Source organism: Artemia sp. Qi Xiang Cuo, chromosome 18, assembly GCF_049724085.1.
Source record: "Artemia sp. Qi Xiang Cuo chromosome 18, ASM4972408v1, whole genome shotgun sequence".
NCBI lineage: Eukaryota > Metazoa > Arthropoda > Branchiopoda > Anostraca > Artemiidae > Artemia > Artemia sp. Qi Xiang Cuo.
Window position 1 is genome coordinate 57797846 of NC_142811.1, and position 20446 is coordinate 57818291.

General features: G+C 34.6%; 1 protein-coding gene across 1 annotated transcript in view; it reads right to left on the bottom strand.

The window, feature by feature from the left end:
* Nucleotides 1-19958, bottom strand: part of LOC148941697 (pseudouridine-5'-phosphatase-like) — a 33203-nt gene extending 13245 nt beyond the window's left edge. The window contains exons 1-3 of the mRNA XM_089104035.1: nt 19856-19958; nt 2150-2368; nt 1024-1242 (exon numbers count right to left, since the gene is read on the bottom strand). Of these exons, the coding sequence (XP_088960161.1) occupies nt 1024-1242; nt 2150-2368; nt 19856-19925 (508 nt within the window). The 5' untranslated portion in view covers nt 19926-19958. The remainder of the gene's footprint in view (nt 1-1023; nt 1243-2149; nt 2369-19855) is intronic.
* Nucleotides 19959-20446: the final 488 nt, after the last annotated feature.

A 20446-nucleotide genomic window follows, 5' to 3' on the forward strand; every position in this document is an offset into this window, starting at 1 on the left:
TTTCTTACAGGCAAAAGCTTATATCAAAGCAGTATACCTGACATTCGTCCCACTCAATTTATGTTTCCACAGAACGCAACAGTTTTCCCATGTACTTGAAAAATACATCCAAGAACCAATCCAGTATTTTTCGGGGGGGGGGGGGCAAAAAACTTTAAAAAACGCGCCACAAATTTGTTTATATTCATTTTTATTACGTTTTCAGTCCCCCTCCCATGGATACGGCCTTGAAAACATCCCTCTAACAACTAAACTATTTTTTTCTACTAGCAGTTGATAGTATTGCAAGTTTCTGGCCCTGAATGGGTCATTATTTTTTACCATATATCATAGAATCATAGAATTCTGGAGGCTTAAACATCCTTACTTTGCCAAACTGAACCTGGTTACTGCATACAATGGTCACCATCGATGTTCAGGAAGAACAGATAGGTATCCAACAAGGATATTTTCTAAGTCTTAAGTAAAGGCGTCTATTATAAGGCATAGAATCAACAGTTAAGTAAAGGAGTCTGTTTTAAGGCATAGAATCAACAGCCGATCAGCTTGCAATCTTTTTCTCATAGACTATCATTGAAATATGTATATAAATGAGGTAAACTCTCCAAAATCTTAAATAACTGCGTTTTTATCAAGTGCTTTAGCGCTACCCCTTGAAAAAATGTTGATTCTTAGCCACACCAACGAAAAATGAAAATGACATCACTTGGGCTTCGATTTGGCTGAGTCGTTTAGTCAACCTCAAGAACATAATAGAGGGACAGGTTCTAAAGAGTGTATTAATTTAGGGGATTCACTTTGTTGCTCCCAAAATCTCTCTGTTTTTAGGATTCATTATAATTTCCCACATTATTCAACCACTTTTTGCCATCAACTCGTTTCTCTTACCAAACAATACCCTCCCCCCAGGATTGTGACTTTTTGGGGGAGGTACATACCTGAATTGGTGCGTGAATAATTGGGTAACAAAAAGGGTACACAAACTAAAGTTCTATATCAAGTTAATCATCTAAAATGTCATACCTGGCATAAGTTGACATTCAGTGAAACTTTTTTCTTGAATTATTCTAGCTTCAGCAGCATATTCACAAGGTAGAAGGGGGAGCCCCAATTCTTCAACTATAACTTTCGCCAAATCAGGCGCGGTCCTCCCCATTTGTTTTAGTTTAACTTCCCATGGGTAAGTCTTGCCATAGCGAGCCGCTATCTCTTCAGTACATCGACTATATATTACTTCAGTATCTATTTGAAAAAAAAAACTTATTTGACTGACAAAAAAAAGTATGATTTTATGAACACTATTTGAGGAAGGTAGATACACAAAATACAGGCCATTAAAAATGCTTGAAAAAATTTTCGTTCAAGTTCTCGATATCTGATTTTTTTTTTTAAATTTAACGCTTTTTATTAAAAAAAATTCCCAGGCTAAACGGTGGTTCTCCTCATAAGCATAACCCATAGGAGAAAGACGTTACCCCCTCCTTATCTGACTTCAAGACGTTTCTCTGACAGATGAAATAAATTCAACGTTGTCAGATTCCAATATGAAACCCCTAAATTTATAAAGGCTCTGCAAAATTTTCAAAATATCAATCATGTAAAGCAGTAAAAAACAATCAGGCAGTATTTAAAGTTGTACACCCCATCCGTTCTGGAAATTTTTTTATTGATATTGCCTCTTTTCTCACTATTTACAGATACCAGGGCATGGCTCCAAAGCCCTTACCTACTTTTCAGCATTGAAGCTGAAAGATTCCATCCCCAGGTTTGCAGTCACACTTTTATACTGCAAATAAAGTTGAAAACACAGGAGAATTCCTCCAGGAGTATTCCAGGACTTCCTCAGGAAAAACTTAAATTTTGAGCAAAATTAGAAAATGCAAAAACAAATCTAGTCATTTGAGCTTTGAGTCATACCACTCCCTCCCTCCCACCAATGCTGTAACACAAAAATTCTGATGTTCATTATAGCTCTACGCTATGCATTCCTGTATATCGTGTTCCTTTCAAATAGCGTTTCCTAATCATGACCAAATTTAAATCATTGGGTAAACTCTAGTTTAGGTTACTAAATATACTACATTTTTGATAAAACATTCCCTAAAAATCCTTAAAGGAAAAACAGAATTTCCCTATGCATCATAGTTACCTGGCATCACTTCGCATGATGGGAATACCCTTCTGAATATTTCCTGGCTTTGATAGATATATTCTTCTGGTGTTATTGGCAGGCCAACAGTTTCGACCAGAGCCGCAGCAGCTTCGCGACCAATCCGGCCCATTAGCTTTGACTTCATTTCCCAGGTGTATATTTTTCCATACTTCCCAGCTATCTCTTCAATTACTACAGTATATAGCCTCTCTGAGTCTATTATCAAAGAAATATTATTCAAAAAATAGATTTAAAAGGAAATTAGCAATAGTGGTACCATGGCTGGTTGTCAACTGATTAGCCCTTTAACTCTTCATTTTTTAGACTAAATTATGTTAGGTTCTTTAACTGTTATGGGCTATCTGATATGAGATAGCCCCTTGTAATCCTGCGTTCTTCCCCTTAAAGTATTTAGGATTTTTTTTTACTATCGTCAAAGCAATAAAACAGGGGACTGTGACAAAAAATTAGATGAATTACAGGCAGTGAAATTTAAAAAAAAATGCAAAAAAAAATCGAACTAATACATACTAGATGCAGGAGGAAGATTAAATACAACTGAGTAGAAACTCGAAATTGGATAGCATATTCAGTTTTCAACTCAGTTTTCAATTAAGAATTTGTTTTATATAAAGCTTGTTTGAGTAGGTATTTTATGAAAGATTTGTGTAAGGCTCTTTTCCATGTAAGGGATCGCCAATATCAAAATAAGTTTCGAAATTCGATTTTGTGAAAAATATAAAGAATCAGAATTAATAAGAGCATCATTTTTCTTTGTTGTCAACAATTTGCACATTGTCATGCTTATTCAGTGTAGCTTCAGAAATTACATCAATTATTGTGAAAGTAACATTATTCCAGAAACAAAGAATTAAAACTACCAATAGTAGTGCGAAATTATTGTAGTTGCCAAACAAAAATTATCAAGATAGAAAAAGAACAACTAAAATTCAGGATATTTTCGGCACAATTCAATAGCAAAAAATCTAGACCGTGATACAGAAAACTAGGTCTAATCACCTATTAAGCTTCAACTACACCATTGTTTCATAAAGGTGGTGAAGTTATAGCTCCTTAATGGATTTCATTCTGGACTAGGATAACAGTGGGGGAAATTTTTGTCCCACTTGGTACACTAACCTTAATCTTCACTTGTAAGTTTTCTGTACTAATTACAGAAAGTAAGAACTACTGACTTAATAAGACCATGATTACATGCACTCAGCAGCACCTGGCTATGAAGACCAGAGTCAAATGCTTGAGTTACATATAAACCTGTAACAAAAATACACTTGCCAGTCCCTCCCACTCCAGGAGGATATAACAATAGAGATGATGCAGGTGCTCTTTACTAATGCCCTTTTTGAACCCAAACCAGTAGCTGGGTATGCAACACACTTGGCTTATCTCATCAATACCCAACATTTTAAGAATTTTACAAACGGACATGAGCTACAGTAATTAGTCTATGAGAGTTGAACTGAGATGAATCTTTTCCCTGTTTAATAATTGAAGTGAGAATATTAACACAAAACAAATCAGGTGCTAGGCCACAAGAAAAATCTTTTGATACTTAAGTGCTGAGTCAATAACATACTGCCATTGACAATATGCAAACCACAGACGTCATCATCTCCCTTTGAGTATTTCTGTTTTACTTTTTCATGGCATCACAGAGGGTGGAGATGGAGATTGTAAAACTTAAACTTTCAGGAGGCTCAGAAAGCCTCCTGTTGAGTTGATTTCAAAAAGCCTGTTTGTGCTGAAGATTGGGTGCATGGAACTCAGAGGTGTAGTAGTCAGTCTGCTCTTTCTTTGAAGGGCTTGAATAGCAAAAACTGGATTGCGTATCACTTCTATTATTATTTACATATTGCCTACGTCAATGAGGAGTTTAATATGAGCACCTCAACAATCCAAGCTTGATACTGAGCTAAATGACTTTAAAATTTGTGTTTTTTATATAATCTGATTTCATTCACAGTGCCTAGGGGAGATGTGGGGGGGAGGGGTGGGACACGGCATCTTTGTGAAGAGTTTTGTTTTCAAAAAGTCTGCCCTATCTACATCCATTGCGCCATCTCTCAGGTAGTATACATGTATTTTCCCAAAGACATCAGAAAATATTTTTATCAGAGATTTTAGGTAAGAAGTTTTTTTTTTTTGAGTAAGAAAGACGATATGTTTGCATAACGTAACTTTTGAACGGTTTGATGTATGATAATGATTATGTCAGAAGCTGTGTTCGTTTGGCTCCAGAACATTGTTCAGTGATTGATTTATGGCGCCATCTAGTGATAGAAAATTGAACCTTTGTGAAAAGTTTCCAGCTTGGGTACTCTAGGACTTGTGTTCCTGAGTACCCTGGAACACTTTTTGTCCAGCGTGTCCCAGGGTAACTTTTTATCTATTTCAGGCAACTCCAGCCAAAGGTTAAGCTGGGAGATGGAATTAGATTTTATATATCAAATTTCAGTTCAAGCAGTATCTGTAGTTAAAGGAAGAATGTTACTAACATTCTCAATTTTTGCAGAATGTCTTAGAAGAGGAGGGTTGATCCATCTCTCTATGCCTGGGATGAGGAAAACATGAAGGCTGCTGTAATGGCCCACTTGAAAGATGGTATGCCACTCATATTTGCAGCTCACTGTATAATGCTAAGAAGCGACCACTTTGTCAGTGCTGTAAGTCATTTGCTGCATAATTGGATGAAGAAAAATTTTTTTTTGGCTTCTAACCTGGCTATGATGTAAATAAGGTATTCACTTCTGAAATGGAAGATTCCTTTGAGTCTTATCCTCTGCTATCATCGCGAATGAACTATGAACTTACAAAAAAAAACAGACAAAGAAATTAGCTTTGGAATTTGCCAAGGCAAACAAAGTGAAATATCCCAAATTGTGAGATCATAATGGAGCAGCAGGAGAAGACTGGTATAAGGGGTTCACCAAGAGATGTACTAGAATTTACCCGCACAGACCAGAAAGCACTAGCCTTCATTGCAATCTTGGTTTCAGTTGTGATGCAGTTGCTACATTCTATGAACAGCTGGAACAGCTATACTCAAAGTATCATTTCCCAGCTGACCGCGTTTATAACATGGATGAAAAAGGCTTATCAACTACTAAACGGAAATGCCCAAAGGTTCTAAGCTCGAAAGAGGCCAATAAGCTAGGAGCGACTACATCACAGGAAATACAGAAGCAAGTCCCAATGGTGGGAACTATCAATTTGATGGGAAGCTTTATTCTTCCGTACCTTCTCTTCGGAAGGACTTACTTTGTGGAAAGGCCCTTGGATGGTGCTCCACCAGAAACAAACGCAATTGCTTGTGGAAAGCCCAAAAATGCATGGATGACAACATAACTATTTCTTGGCTACTTTGATCACTTTAAAAGGTATGCGCCATGATCCCCTGAGCAACCGACTCTTCTGTTCATGGATGACCATGACAGTCACATGAGCTACAATTTTATTTCTGCTGCAAACAAAATGGGTTTGAAAATTCTTAAATTCCCTCCACACCTGTCAAATAAGCTACAGCCCCTTAAAACAACTGTCTATTCACCATTAAAAGTTATTTTTACCAAACTATTGAAAACTAGCAGAGACACCATCCTGAGAGACCAGTCATGGAATATAAGGTCTCTGAACTTCTTGGGGTTGCTTTCCCAAAAGCTTTCACGCCATTGAACCTTATGAGTGATTTTTCTAAACTGGTAATTCATGTGTACAATTCAGATGTCAGGCAAGAATCTGACTTTCTGCCATCTTTGACTCCTATCAGCAATCCCAGCAGTCTGACATCGGCCTTTGAGGGTGAGCATGAACAGCAGAGTTTACAGGTGAAGAGAAAAGCTCATCAGGCAGACAGCAAGTGCCTGGGATTTGAAAGGCTAATAATTATGTTCGTGTTCTCCCAAGTCAGAAAAGTCCTCTTCCTGAATAAGTTGGCATGCAGAAGCAAAATAAAGGAAGAAAGTCTAGCCAATCAAAGATTTTGACTACAGCCCCTGTTAAAGATTTCGTTTTTGAAGCAAAAAGTATCTCAAGAGAAAAAAAAAGAAGAAGCAAAGGAAAATAAAAAGCAAAAGACCATGAAAGGAATGCAAACACCAAAAAGGAGCTAGCAAAGGTGGCTTTACATTTTAGTGACAGTAGTAGTGATGCTGCTTCTATTGATTTCTGTGTTGACACCAATATTTTGTTACACCTGATCGACCTGGAGGAGGCTGTAAGAGAACCTACTGAGAAGGTAAAGCCTGGCAATTTTGTAATAGTTCTATATGCTACTAAGAAAATTTTAAAGTATTATGCCAGCAAGGTCTTGGAGATTGAAATGGAAGGATTTAATGTGAACTTCCCGAAATGAAAGCTCCCTACTTGGAAGTTCATATTTCCAGAGACAAAGGATCAGGCCTTTGTGAGGACTAGAAAACTGCCTCACACCTGCCAAAACGTAATATGACTGCACAGAACATGCAGCAAAAGCACTGACCTTTCATGTCGACCTTTCACAGTATGCTATTGAGGGAATAATGTTACAAGCTTCTGTTTTATATGAATATTCAAGTAGAATATGGGTTTTTATTAAATGCTATTTGGTAAAAAGAGCTCTATGCCCAATAGTACGCTCCAGGATGTACCAGAGTACCCAAGGGTATGGGTACTCTTGGACAAAAGAAGTGGGTTAGGCTGTTGGTACCAAAAAAGTTTATCAAGCAAATAATTTGCAAAAAATCTAGGAAATATTTGTCCCATGCTACCCATATTTCCCCCTAATATTGTCACAGCTTACCACAGCTGAAACCAAAACCTGGACTGTCAACAAGCAACTGGAATTAATTATTATATTAGGAAAGAGCATAAAAAAAGAAACAGAGCAGTTTGTTCACCTTACCCCTATGTCAATTATGGAATCTTGTATATATTCAGCCTTTCTGCTCTATTCCTAATTGATGCCACTACTGGAAGTCCCCAAAAAGTAAAATTTCTAAGTACAAGGTCTTTAACATGGAATTTAAACTGTCTATTTATGGGAAGATTTTAGAGAGCCCTTTTTTTTGGGGGGGGGGGGGCGGAAAGGCCCAGAAAATTAGAAGGTAAAGGTTTAAGGCACGGGGTTTGCCAGAAGAAGCCAGGCTAAAATAAGAAAAGCTATTTTTAGATTGCAGATTTTATGTTCTTTTTTATGGTTAAAGTTAATTTGTGAAAATTCACTCTTACCCCTTCATATAAAGAAAGAAAAACGAGCAAAAATGGGGTTTTTAAAGGGCAAATGAAAATACTGAAAAACACAAAACAAAGCGAATATTTCGAGAGGACAAACGCCTCTCTTCTTCAGCGCGAAACGAAATAATGTATCCAAGGAAAGTGCCGAAAAAAAACAAAAAAAACGCGGAGTCAGCATGAAAAGAACCAAAAACTTAAAAGATGAATAAAATTCAATAAAAGCCAAAAACTATAAGAATTAAAACCGAATACCTAACAACCATAAAGCGCGTCATTCGCCAATCTTCGCGATTACCAGAAAATTCAAAAAATTATCAACTACCATCGACGGATACTATCGAACAACTGAGAAAGAAAAGAAAACAATTCATTCACTCAAAAACAAAACGAACCAGCATTTAAATAAGTCGGAGAACTATGTCATATGATTTCGGATTTTAATTAATGCATTTCTTGCAGACACCCTTTGAGACCTAAGGGGTTGTTCAAGTGTTTGATTATATAACTGGGAAAGTGGTTCAAGGTTTATTTCAGGGATTATTAAAGTATCGGCTTCTCTTTTGAGAAAACCGAAATATAACTCGTTTATTCTTAAATCACAGGAATCTCTGTTTAAAGCTAGACCTAAATGTTGGTATTTATAAATTTCGACAGCTTCTCTGTAGTGCTGGACTTTTCTCGTTTTTCTTTCTTTATGTGATGTCAGGCCAATGTGGTTTAAGAAATTATCTTTACCCCTTCACGGTCCCATATACAGCCTTAGGACTAGTATTGTAAATGGTAAAATTGGTCACAGTAAAACTGGGTGTAAAATTGGTATTTTAACCTATTTTAATGACATATCTTATGGCTCCTTGTACACTAGTTATTATCATGCAAAACTACCTAAAGGCAGACAACGCAAGTTTGGAAATGGCATTGTTATTGTGATTTTTGCTGGAGACACAGCAGGGCAAAAAAAGTAATATAATTTTTAATTGCACTCATTAATTTTGTTGTGTAGTGTTTATGATTGAGTGGATAAATTGGTATTTGACTAGATCTTCTCTCATAGCAGATCACCTTATTTACATTTGCTTATTCTCTTCTAATGAACAGTTCAAGTAGTCTTTCCACTAACAAAAATTACAGAAAGCAATATAATTTCGCCAATGGGTCTGTAGCAAAGTTACCCAGTGTAAAGCCTAGAACACACATACTTATTTTGGTGCCGATTTGGTAAATTAGAGTCAATTTGTAAAGAAAATAGTGCTCATTTGAGCTTGAAAATTTTCTAATTTTTGGTGCCAACTTACAAAAACTGCACCAAATTTCATTTTGATTATATAAAAAAAACAATCCTCAATTGTTTCTTTCTCTTCAGTTTGAAAATCAAAAGATCTGAATAATAATACTAGTCAAATATTTAAAAGTGAAAAAATTAAAATTTAATTAAACATTTTTAATAATAATAGGACTTAAAAATAATAATAATGTAAGAACTAAATAAGTTGAGATCAATCAAGCAAATATTGATAAGCTGCAGTTAGCAAATGGTGTCTCATGTCCATTTTTAGTTTTAAAAATCTTGTGCAAAGGATATTTTTTTGGTACTGCTATTGTTTCCCCACTGATCAGCTGAAAGGAGTGCCCACAAAAGCTATGTCTGTTCTAGGCTTAAAGACCAATAAAAAATTGGAATTTTTTACTCAGAATGTTCTTGTCATTACTACTCTAAAATGGACACAATAGGTAGTAAACATTCTACTGTTGCAATGACAGTTGATCATAATAGACCATAAGCCTTTTCGTGCTTTCACTGAAAACAATTGAAAAAAAGAACAATTTGCCCCACCCCCTACACATTAGAAAATACACTGTATGTCCCTCCTCTTTATTCATAAGAATTAATTACATGCTTAAAGACTGTAGATTACCTTCGACCACAAAGAGAATTTTATTTCAGGCAATATTCCCACATTTAAAAATTATATCCACTTCTACTTCAATACACTCTATTCTGCTGATATGCTTTGTTAAGTCAGATGGCCTTTTAGCCCAAAGATATACTTGGCATTTTTTTACCCAGTTTTTCCTAGAGGTGCATAGGATAGTATAGCAATGGACACAGGGCTGTATAAAGGGTAATTGGGACAATTGGGCCAAATAATGTAGGTATTCACTCTGGAGTTCTCCATTTCCCATAGGAAATGGACATCCCAAACACTGTATGTATTCACTGGGGATTAGTTCATTTTCCCACAGAAAAAGTAGCCAACAAAGGTGATTTATTTGGACTTTGCTGCCTGCTTGGTCAAATTGCATTGCCACCTCCACAGTTTTCAAATGAATTGGTGTAGCCTTTTATAAGACATAATTTGCTCTGGATCTTTGTGAAAAAATATTAAAAGACACCAAGAACAATGCTAATGATTACATGAAAATGCCAAAGCCCTTGCAATCAACTCGCCAAAGTATAGCCCGTCAGGACTACCTTGAGCAGGGTACTCCCCACCAAGAATATCTGAAAACATGTGTAATAGATTGCCAGCAGAGGTAATCCCGAAATATCCTTCCCTTGACGTGTTCAAGAGAAGGTATAACAAGTACCTCAGTATTAGAAAATGAGGTAACTACAAGGACTAGCAGCAAATCATCATTTGTGATGGAGCCGTGAAGCCAGTAATAAAAAAAAACTATTATGCTGATGAATGAGTATGTTTACAGAGGGTATATCATAAAAAAGAACTAAATTGTAAGTGATAAATGATTTTTTTTTCCTGGGAAGGGAGAGACTAAATATAAAAAAAATTTAGATAATTTGATTAGGAAGTATCAAGGAATTCAAAAAGTTTGAAGTGTCAGGGAATTGGCCAAAATTAGCCCCTGTCTTTAACCCTAAGCAAGTCAACACATATTTGTTATAAATAAACAAAATTAGTGTTAATCAAATTTATGTGTCCAAGCTAAGTAGTATTTTAACAAAACTTGAATTCATTTAAGTTAAGAAAATTTCTACCTATTGGTTTTCAAAATAGGGGTATTACCTTTTTAAGCCTACGAGACTCAAAATCCTTAAACAAAATTTCGTTAAAAGCTGAAAAAAGATAAACAAAAAAAAACTCAACTTATCTTCTAGCTAGAGATCAACTCTAATTCAGTAATTTTAACCCCTATTTCCTAGGAAATACCTTATTTTGCAAATTTTACTGACTGGGTTTTTATTTTAAGGTAATTTTACAACAGTACTTAGGATATAAATAAATCTAAAAGATAAACACTAAAACAATGAAATTTTGGCTTTAAAATATGCTAATAGGCAGCATATTTATATTAATAAGATCATCATAGCTCTGTTATTGGACAGCCTACATCAAACAAAAAGTTCAACACAGGTTGTGCACATTATTGTTTTTAGTTCCATGTTCAACATGTGTTTGGGTCTTCTCAGAACCCATGCTTAACCATACTATTTGGTGCATTACAATTAAGAAGAACCCATATCTAACACACTTGAAATTTGTAAGACGAAAATGCTTTGAATTTTGGCTGGTTAAACATGGAGAACCTGAAAACAATTTTTGTTCAATTCACTTCAAACTCAGCACCTGAAAACACAACTCATGTTTCTTTCTATTGTTAGCCTATTCACATCTTTTAACTCAGTTAAAATAGTGTTTTTTTTTAACATTCAATCAGTCACTCAAATTCACTGTATATTTAGGGTACAGCTTATTACCTTAAATTGCAACTTGGAGCAATCCAAGGATTTGTCCTTGTAGAGCTTCAGAGTTGAATTCAGAATTCTTTAGTGACCAGGTGCACTGTGCTTATGCTTGACCATTACAAGTAGAGGCAAACATAATTTCTAACAGAAATATATTTTATATTTGGAATCAAGATGAAATTCTGAGGGTAAGTTCTATTCAAGGGGCTTTTCGCTATCTTGGAGAGTTGTTGAGGTAGATAAAAGAAACATTTGAGACTCCATTCAGAGCATTAATCCTTTTGCTGCTTCAGACATACATATTTGAAAAAAAGGATGCCCTACATGCTCTGAGCAAGTATTTTTGCAGTTTGTTTATATAGTTTACTGCTCAACATGACTATTTGCTCCTTGTAATTTTTACATTTAAATATCTATGAATGTTTTCCAACCTGAAGAATCCAATTAAAAATGTAAACCATGTAATGTACCTTTATGTTTTAGGCTTAAGGCCCAATGAAAATTGGCATTTTTACTGAGCACTTTCTTGTCATTGCTACTCTAGCGTGGACACAATAGGCAGTAAACATTCTACTGTTGCAACGTCAGTTGATAATAATAGATCATAAGCCTTTTGTGTTTTCAATGAAAACAATTGAAAAAAGAAGAAAATTTGCCCCCCCCCTTTAAACATTGGAAAATAAATTTTATGTTCCTCCTCTATGTTTGTAAGAATTAATTACATGGTTAAAGACTGTAGATTATCTTTAACCACACAGAGAATTTTATTTCAGGCAATATTCCCAAATTTAGAAATTATAGCCACTTTGACTTTAATATACTCTATTGTTCTGATATGCTCTCTTAAGTCAGATGGCCTTTTGGCCCCAAGACATATATATATATATATATATATATATATATATATATATATATATATATATATATATATATATATATATATATATATATATATATATATATATATATATATATATATATATACACCGCAGCCCCATGCCGCCTGAGGTCAACACAGCTACGCACGCTCCTCCTCCACCCCAATCTGTTCAAAGCCTCCCTTGTTACACCCGCCCACGAAGTTCCCATTTCCTTTAAATATTTCTTTATGACGTCCTCCCACCCCAGACAGGGATGACCTGCTTTCCGTTTAGCCCTAGATGGTTGGCCGAAAAAAACAATCTTCGGCAATCTGTCATCCTTCATCCTCACAATGTGCCCTAACCACCTCAACCTTTCTTTCATTAATGCCCTAGAGAGCGGTATTGAAGCACATTTTTCGTACAACCTATTGTTTGAAATACGGTCAGTCAGCCGGGTACTCAGCACAATCCTTAAGCAATTTCTCTGGAAAACATCTAGCAAATCTTCATCCGCTTTTCGGAGCGTCCATGATTCAGAGCCATATTTGACCACTGTCATCACTTTTCGGAGCGTCCATGCTTCAGAGCCATATTTGACCACTGTCATCACTGTAGCTTCTAATATTCTAATCTTGGTTTGCAGACTTATCTTCCTATTCTTCCCGAGTTTTTTTTTTTAACTGTGAAAAAACACCCTGATCCTTGGCTATTCTATTTTTAACATCTTCACTGCTTCCACCATCTTTGCTAATAATACTACCAAGGTAAGTGACGCTGCCCACCTGATCAATCTTTTCATTACCCAACGTCACCTTTTCATCTTCACTTATTCCTAGCCTTAGTGACTTAGTCTTGCTAACATTAATTTTCAAACCAATTCTAGCACCCTGAACTCGCAAAACATCTAAAACTTCATTCATTTTGCTCAAACTTTCATCTAGGATGCTTAAATCATCAGCATAATCCAACTCCAGGAGACTTTTTCCTCCCCATTTGATTCCATGTTCTCCCATTACCTTTCCTGTGCTCCTTGATAAAAAGTCCATCAAAATAATCCATATGAAAAGGGATAGAACACAACCTTGCTCAACTCCTGATTTAATACGAAAACAGCAGCTAACCTCTTTTTCTACCTCAACCGCAGCAGTGTTATTATCGTACATAGTACAAATCACTTTAATGCATTTATCTGGTATACCATACAAGGATAAAACCTTTACTAAAGCTCTTGCATCAACAGAATCGAACGCTTGCTCATAATCTATAAAACTGAGGACCAAAGGTGTTTGAAAACTCAGGCACTTCTCAATTATTAGCTTAAGAGTGAAAATTCGGTCGACACACCCTCTACCTTTTCTAAAACCACACTGCTCTTCTCTTAAAGCTTTGTCTACGGCATCTATCAGTCTAAAAAGTATCATATTACTAAGTAATTTACTACCTACAGAGACCAGACTAACGCCTCAATAATTACCACACTCACTTTTATCACCTTTCTTATAAAGTGGCTTAATTAAGCTTTTCCTAAAATCGTCAGGTACTTCCCCTTTTTCAAAAATCATATTCTTAATCTTCAGTAACTTATTTCAAACCTCAGAGCCACCATATTTAAGAAACTCATTTACCACCCTATCAGCACCTAGACCCTTATTATTTTTTAATCCTTTAAGTACTGTCGCTAATTCCTCATCACAAAACAAATCTTCCTTCACATCCAAGGTATCACAAACTTTTTCATTTTCCTCTATATTTTTTCCTGCAACTCTATCTTGGTTAAGCAAGTTCTCAAAATGTTTGGCCCATCTCTCTTTAGTTTTTTCCTTATCGCTAATTGCAACCCCATTCCTATCTTTAACTGGAACAATTCCAGATTGACTACACCCTCTCAATTTATTAACATGCCAGTATAATATTTTGCTAATATTCTGTATGGATGCATCTTCCAGATTCTTGGCAATTTTATCCATGGCCTACAGTCCCTACCTCCTTAATTAATGTTTTAAAATTTTCTCCAATTTTTTTATATTCTTCTTGTTTTTATATGGTTCAACACTCAAATAGTGTTTGTATAAGCCCCCTTTTCTCTCTATTTAACAGAAAGACGTTTCGCTAGTATTCGTAGCTGCAGTTCTAGCTTTCTTCCCTAATACACCTTCAGCAACTTCACAGATTATTTTTCTAAAATTATTCCAACCATCTTCCACATTATCAAATTTTAAACTCTCAAGTTTAATATTCAACTGTTCCTGGAAAGTTTCTCTCAAATTCTCATCCTGGAGTCTACCAACATCATAACTTCCCGGGAGGTAGTTACCCATCCAATATTTCAGCTTTAAATTAATCCTTGACACTACTAGATGGTGATCTTTACTTTTAACATCAATAACAGCACTCCTATATACCCTAGTATTGATCCTGCCAGTCTTTGTTTTACTATAAAATAATCCATAAGGTTTGCTGTCTTACCATCACGTGAATACCATGTTAACATATGAGCCATTTTATGACCAAACACCGCATTGGTTATAACTAGATTGTTATACCTACAAAATTGCAAAAGTCAATAGCCATTACTATTTTGTTTTCCTACACCAAATTTACCTAGGCTGGGATACCATCTATCCCTATTTTTACCAACCTGGGCGTTAAAATCTCCCAGCAATAACATCATATTTCTACCTGGGACCTTGTCTATTTGCTCCTGTAACTGTAAGTAAAATTCATCTGAGTCACTAGTATCTCCGTCAGTCAGTTCTAAAGGGGCATATACTATAATAACTGATACCCTGAACTTTTTAGTCATAAAATGATCAATTAATATCCTATTATTAATAACTTCCCAGCCTAAACAAGACTTAGCAGCTTCCTTATTCATCATGAGCCCTACTCCCTGTCTATGTACCCCATCCTTCCTGCCTGAGTAAACGAATTCTATATCACCTAATTTCATGCTTCCTACCCCTGGGATATGAGTTTCCGAAAGTCCTAATAAGTCCAATTCGAATCGTCTGAATTCGTCAGTCAAAATGTCGTTACAATAGTCATTTTTTAATCTCGTAACATTCCAAGTTCCAATTTTCATGTTCTTTAAATCATTGAAATTATTTTCGCCTGAGGAAAAGCAATGATCCCGGATACCTGTGCAGGACAGGGATCACATATCTTCTCAAGTCTACACCCAAGTGCTTAAACTGGCTTAGAACCGGACAGCAAGAAGTCCGTGGGACCTCCATAAATGGAGGCTTTATGCAATCCTGGGCCCATCTTGGTCACAACATGGTTTTCACCACTTGGCGATGCTCTTCTATCAACAAGAGTCGAAATTCTGCACAGACAGTCTCAAGCCTATTACCTCCGACTCATTATATATTCATGCCTACAAATATTATGCTACTACGGGGAAGCAGCCCATAATAGATGAATCTGCTAGGAAGAGGTTATTCAGCCCAAAGACGACCATCAAAACATATCAAGCCCAGAAAAATTGTCCATTAGTCAGAATCCCATGCAAATGCTGTGTCGTTTACTAGGCTATAATTTCCTTGAGGGGCGCCACTCCTCAAGTGGGAATAGAGTTGACCGCAAGGTCCCCAGTATTGCGGGTACCCCGAAAAGGTTGAGGAAACCCTTTGCAGAGGCCGTTGTCCATAGGTCTGGATCTTACGCCCTGCCACAGTTGTCTTCCTATAGAGGATCCTCCCGCAATGGTGTTCTGCATCACCATGCAATTTAACCCATTACTGGGAGAAGGTTTGCAACTCATGGGACTTGTGGACAAACCAGTGGGCCCTTTTGAGTGTACATTTGAGGGGCTTTCTTCCTCCTCCACCTGTATTTGTGAACCCGAGCAAGGGTGCCCAAGATTCTATTAGGGACCCCCAGGGACAAGGTCCCCCCTTGGTCCGTGCCTCCTATGGAGGTACCCTATATCTGTAGAGCGTTCCCCTGTCGCCACCTGGGGACATGCTGAATGGCCTGGAGGAGGCCAGATAAACTGACAAGTCTTCTAAAACTTAGTCTACATTTTTCAACACAGGCTTGGGCCAGAATTCGGTTTGTATATTTGCCAAACTTCTATTCATTGCGGGTTCGAATCCTATTAATTCCAAAAACTACCTGGATTTTGAACATAATCCGAAGTTTCAGTATTTTGTGATATCCGTTAAAAATGAATCAACCTACATCCACTCATGATTCTATCTCATCATTAATCTATTCACTCCATATAAATTATCTAGTTAAAAAATAACACAAAAATGAAGCAAAGCAACTAAAATATTCAATAAAATAATAGTTTTACAGCAATAATAGTTAAATAATAATAGTAAATAATAGTAAGGTAATTGTTATAATGTGGTAGGATTTATGGATTTGAAACCCAAAGTTTTAGCATCGATTGTCTCTGCATTGTATACTCAAAAATATCCATTTTATTTGCCTTAAACATCACCGTTTCTATTCCATTTTGATTTTTTTTTTTCAAATTTATTAGTGCAGTAGTATTGTATCAATATTAATTTTTATTAATTATAAATTAATTTTTAATTTTTTATATGTATTTATATATATATATATATATATATATATATATATATATATATATATATATATATATATATATATATATATATATATATATATATATATATATATATATATATATATATATATATATATATATATATATATATATATATATATATATATATATATATATATATATATATATATATATATATATATATATATATATATATATATATATATATATATATATATATATATATATATATATATATATATATATATATATATATATATATATATATATATATATATATATATATATATATATATATATATATATATATATATATATATATATATTATATATATATATATATATATATATATATATATATATATATATATATATATATATATATATATATATATATATATATATATATATATATATATATATATATATATATATATATATATATATATATATATATATATATATATATATATATATATATATATATATATACATATATATATATATATAGCAACAACTAGAAAAACTTGACCTGCCTACCCTAACATACCATAGAAAGAGAGGAGATGTCATCCTTGAATTTAAGATGACCAATGACTCTATTAAGCCCATTTTCTGTCACAGTGAATACACCAGAACACAAGGAAATCCTATAAAACTGCATCAAGAATTTAGCAGAAAGCATGAGAAGTTCAACTTCTTCACCAATTGCATTGTTCTACTATGGAATTCACTCAGCAAATCTACTGTCTCAGCCAGATCAGTTGACAGCTTCAAGATTGGTGTTGGCCATGATTGGAGTGGCAAGATGAACCAGTGTCATCCAGCAGAGTCTATTAGGTGTCCCTTTTACCTTTTTTACCTGTCCCTTTTAGCCCCTGGTATAAATTTACAACTAGTCCTAGTCATAAGGAGACATGTTGAGAAAACAATTCTTACTTTATAATATGTATAATGATCCTGGTTAACATATTATCCAAGGGGAAAACCTTTATCCTCACTTCTTTCCTCTGTTTTCCTTCTTTTTCTAACTTGAATATCTTAGAACCTATATATTAACAGAGTATATTCCCCACCCTCCCCTAATGTGAAAATATATACCTAAAATTGCATTCTGAGTCTAAATATAACCTTCATTTGCATCAAAAATGATCATTACCCCCACCCCCATGATGTCCAAATATATACACTGATTTGGATATATTTAGGGGTTGGGGTAAAGTTTATTTGGTTACATTTACATTCAGAATGCAATTTTGGGTATATATTTGCACATTAGAGGATGGGGGTATTTACTTTGTTAATATAGGGTAAAGGCACCAATGATTTGACAGTGCCATTTCGAAACCACTGTCAAAACTTTCCTTCAAAACAGGATAGCTCTGCTTAGCCGTGACTTAGAGCGCTATCTCTTGGAGCCGTCGTTATATTCGATGGTGCGAAACGTGGACACTATATCCAGTACACCCAGATAAGAAAAGAACATTCAATTTGGTCAGTTTCCTGTTTTTGACGCAAAAGGAGCTCCCAACAATTTTTCAGGTATGTAATGTTCAAACTGTCATTACTTGGTTATTTATTACAAGAAAAAGTTGGGATAAGCGCCAATGTGTCAAGATACATATGATCTTCTCTGAAATGCAGCCACATTAGCTTTTTCTTGATAAAATTAAATGAAAATGGTGATGGAAATTGCATTGTCAAAACTAGGTTCCAAGTGTTGAAAATTCTGGGGGGGCAGTTGCCCCCCCCAGACCTCATTTTGCCCCCCCCAGACCTGATTTTGCCCCCCCCCCCAGATTTTTTTAGATTATACCCTTATTTATCCTTCATCCAAATAAAAAATACAAATTTTATCGAATACAAAATCTTATATGAAATGACGCGTAGGCCTATGTTTTGGACAAAACTAAGAATCTGCATATGAAAATAAAATCCACTAAATCAAATAAACTTCTCAAATTTCTTAAAATCCACTCCCATTTTCCTAGACCCTATCCCTTCCGAAATGCTAGTGAAACAATTTTGTTATACTAAATACTATTTGTATTTAATAATGTATATTAAAATTTGTTGTACTGATTTTGTTATACCAAATAATACTTGAAATGATTTTGTTGGTTTTATTACTTCTACTTTTCGCATAGTTTTTTATACTTTTATACATTAAATAAAGTTGAAGAAAAACAAAGAAACAAGAATATACATGTCAAATACACCAGGTTCCACCCACAAGCATTTAGACAGGTGTTGAATTGGGTTCTGACTTGCATTGAAAACAGGTAACTTTTTTATTTTGTCAAATTTGTAGGTGAAAATGCTCTAATTTTAGAAAATTGGAGTTTTGTACCCTTTCCAGACAGAACTTCAAACTTTTCATCAAACAGTTAGATTCCTAGATGTTTTTCCTACATACTGAAACTCTTTTCAAACCAAAAGTCTTTAAATTAAGAATTCTAGAGTAGAAAAACTGGTTTTTTACAAAAACTGTCAAATCATCGGTATCTTTACCCTATAGGTTGTAAGATATTCATGAATGTCTTGGAACCTTATTTTAATTTTTTTTTTTTAACAAAACTAGAATGGCCAAAACAAATCCCATCTATGAAAAAAAAACATTATTTAAAACATATTATTGGAAGGATGGCTTTTTCACATTTTTGTTTTCATTCCTAAGTTTGAAAAAGACGGAAAAAACAGAAAGATGTGAGGATAAAGGTTATCCCCTTGGATAATATGTCAACTAGGATCATTATACATATTATAAAGTAAGAATTGTTTTCTTAACATTTCTCCTAATGACTAGGACTAGTTGTAAATGTATACCAACTATCAAGTCAATGTTACCTGGCAACATCTACAGGTTCTTCAACCTTAGTTACTAGAAGATGCAATTTAGGCTAAGGTAACTACTCTATTAGGCTATATTATGGTGGAAAAGAGCATAAATAAGGAAAATAATAATAATAGTACTATTTTATTTTGCAATATTTCTGTATAGCCTAGATCTAAACTAGAATATTAATGCATGTAAGGGTGAATTGGCACAAATGCAACTTGCACAATAAGAAGAACATAAAATCAGCAATCTAATGTCTCTTGTTTTGCTTAAATATATTTTTTCTGCAAAACCATTACTCTGCAGCTTTACAAATCTGGGGATAGTTGCTTAGCCTACCACTGACGTTTTAATTATCTCAACACCACCTAGCCTAGTTTAGCAAAAGAAAATTACAGGCTCCTGTAAAATTCCAGTGAAATTTCAAAAAAGTTAATTACAAACATCTAGCAATGAATTATAGGTTAAATTAAGATATCTTTAAAACAAACAGAACAGTCACCTAAAAGTAATCCATCCATGTCAAAAAGAACATGAGTGACAGGCTTAAATTGTATATCTGTTTTGGTCATTTTCCTATTTCCTCATTAAAAACCAGAGCTTAATTCAAATAGATAAAATTAAATTCAAACAGATGGCTCTGTATCGAAGGTATGAAGAGTATTTTCGTGATGTCTTACGCAGTTCAAACAAAAACTGTCAGGTTTTTAGTTTTTTTGAAGAATATTTGAATCAAATAAACCAAAAAAAAAAATTTATAAGAAGCCGAAGGGAGACTGATTTGAGACTTCAATTGCTATAAGACGAAGAAGAAGAATTTCTCCAAGAAATAAATAATTGTTAGGGAAAACTGCTAGAGATTTCGAAGCACAATATTAAAAACATGCTAATGCAGCAAAACAGGATGAATAATTTGTATGCTAAAATTTCAAAACCAGTAACATTTTTTGATAAAATTTTTTAAACAAATTGAAGATAAAATTTTATGGAAGAAGTTAAAGAGAAAAAATTGTTTTGGCTAATCTGACTTGAAGTGACAATTGACTGAATAATGAGTATTGACTGAAGTGACACCCAAGCAAGCTGGTGATTA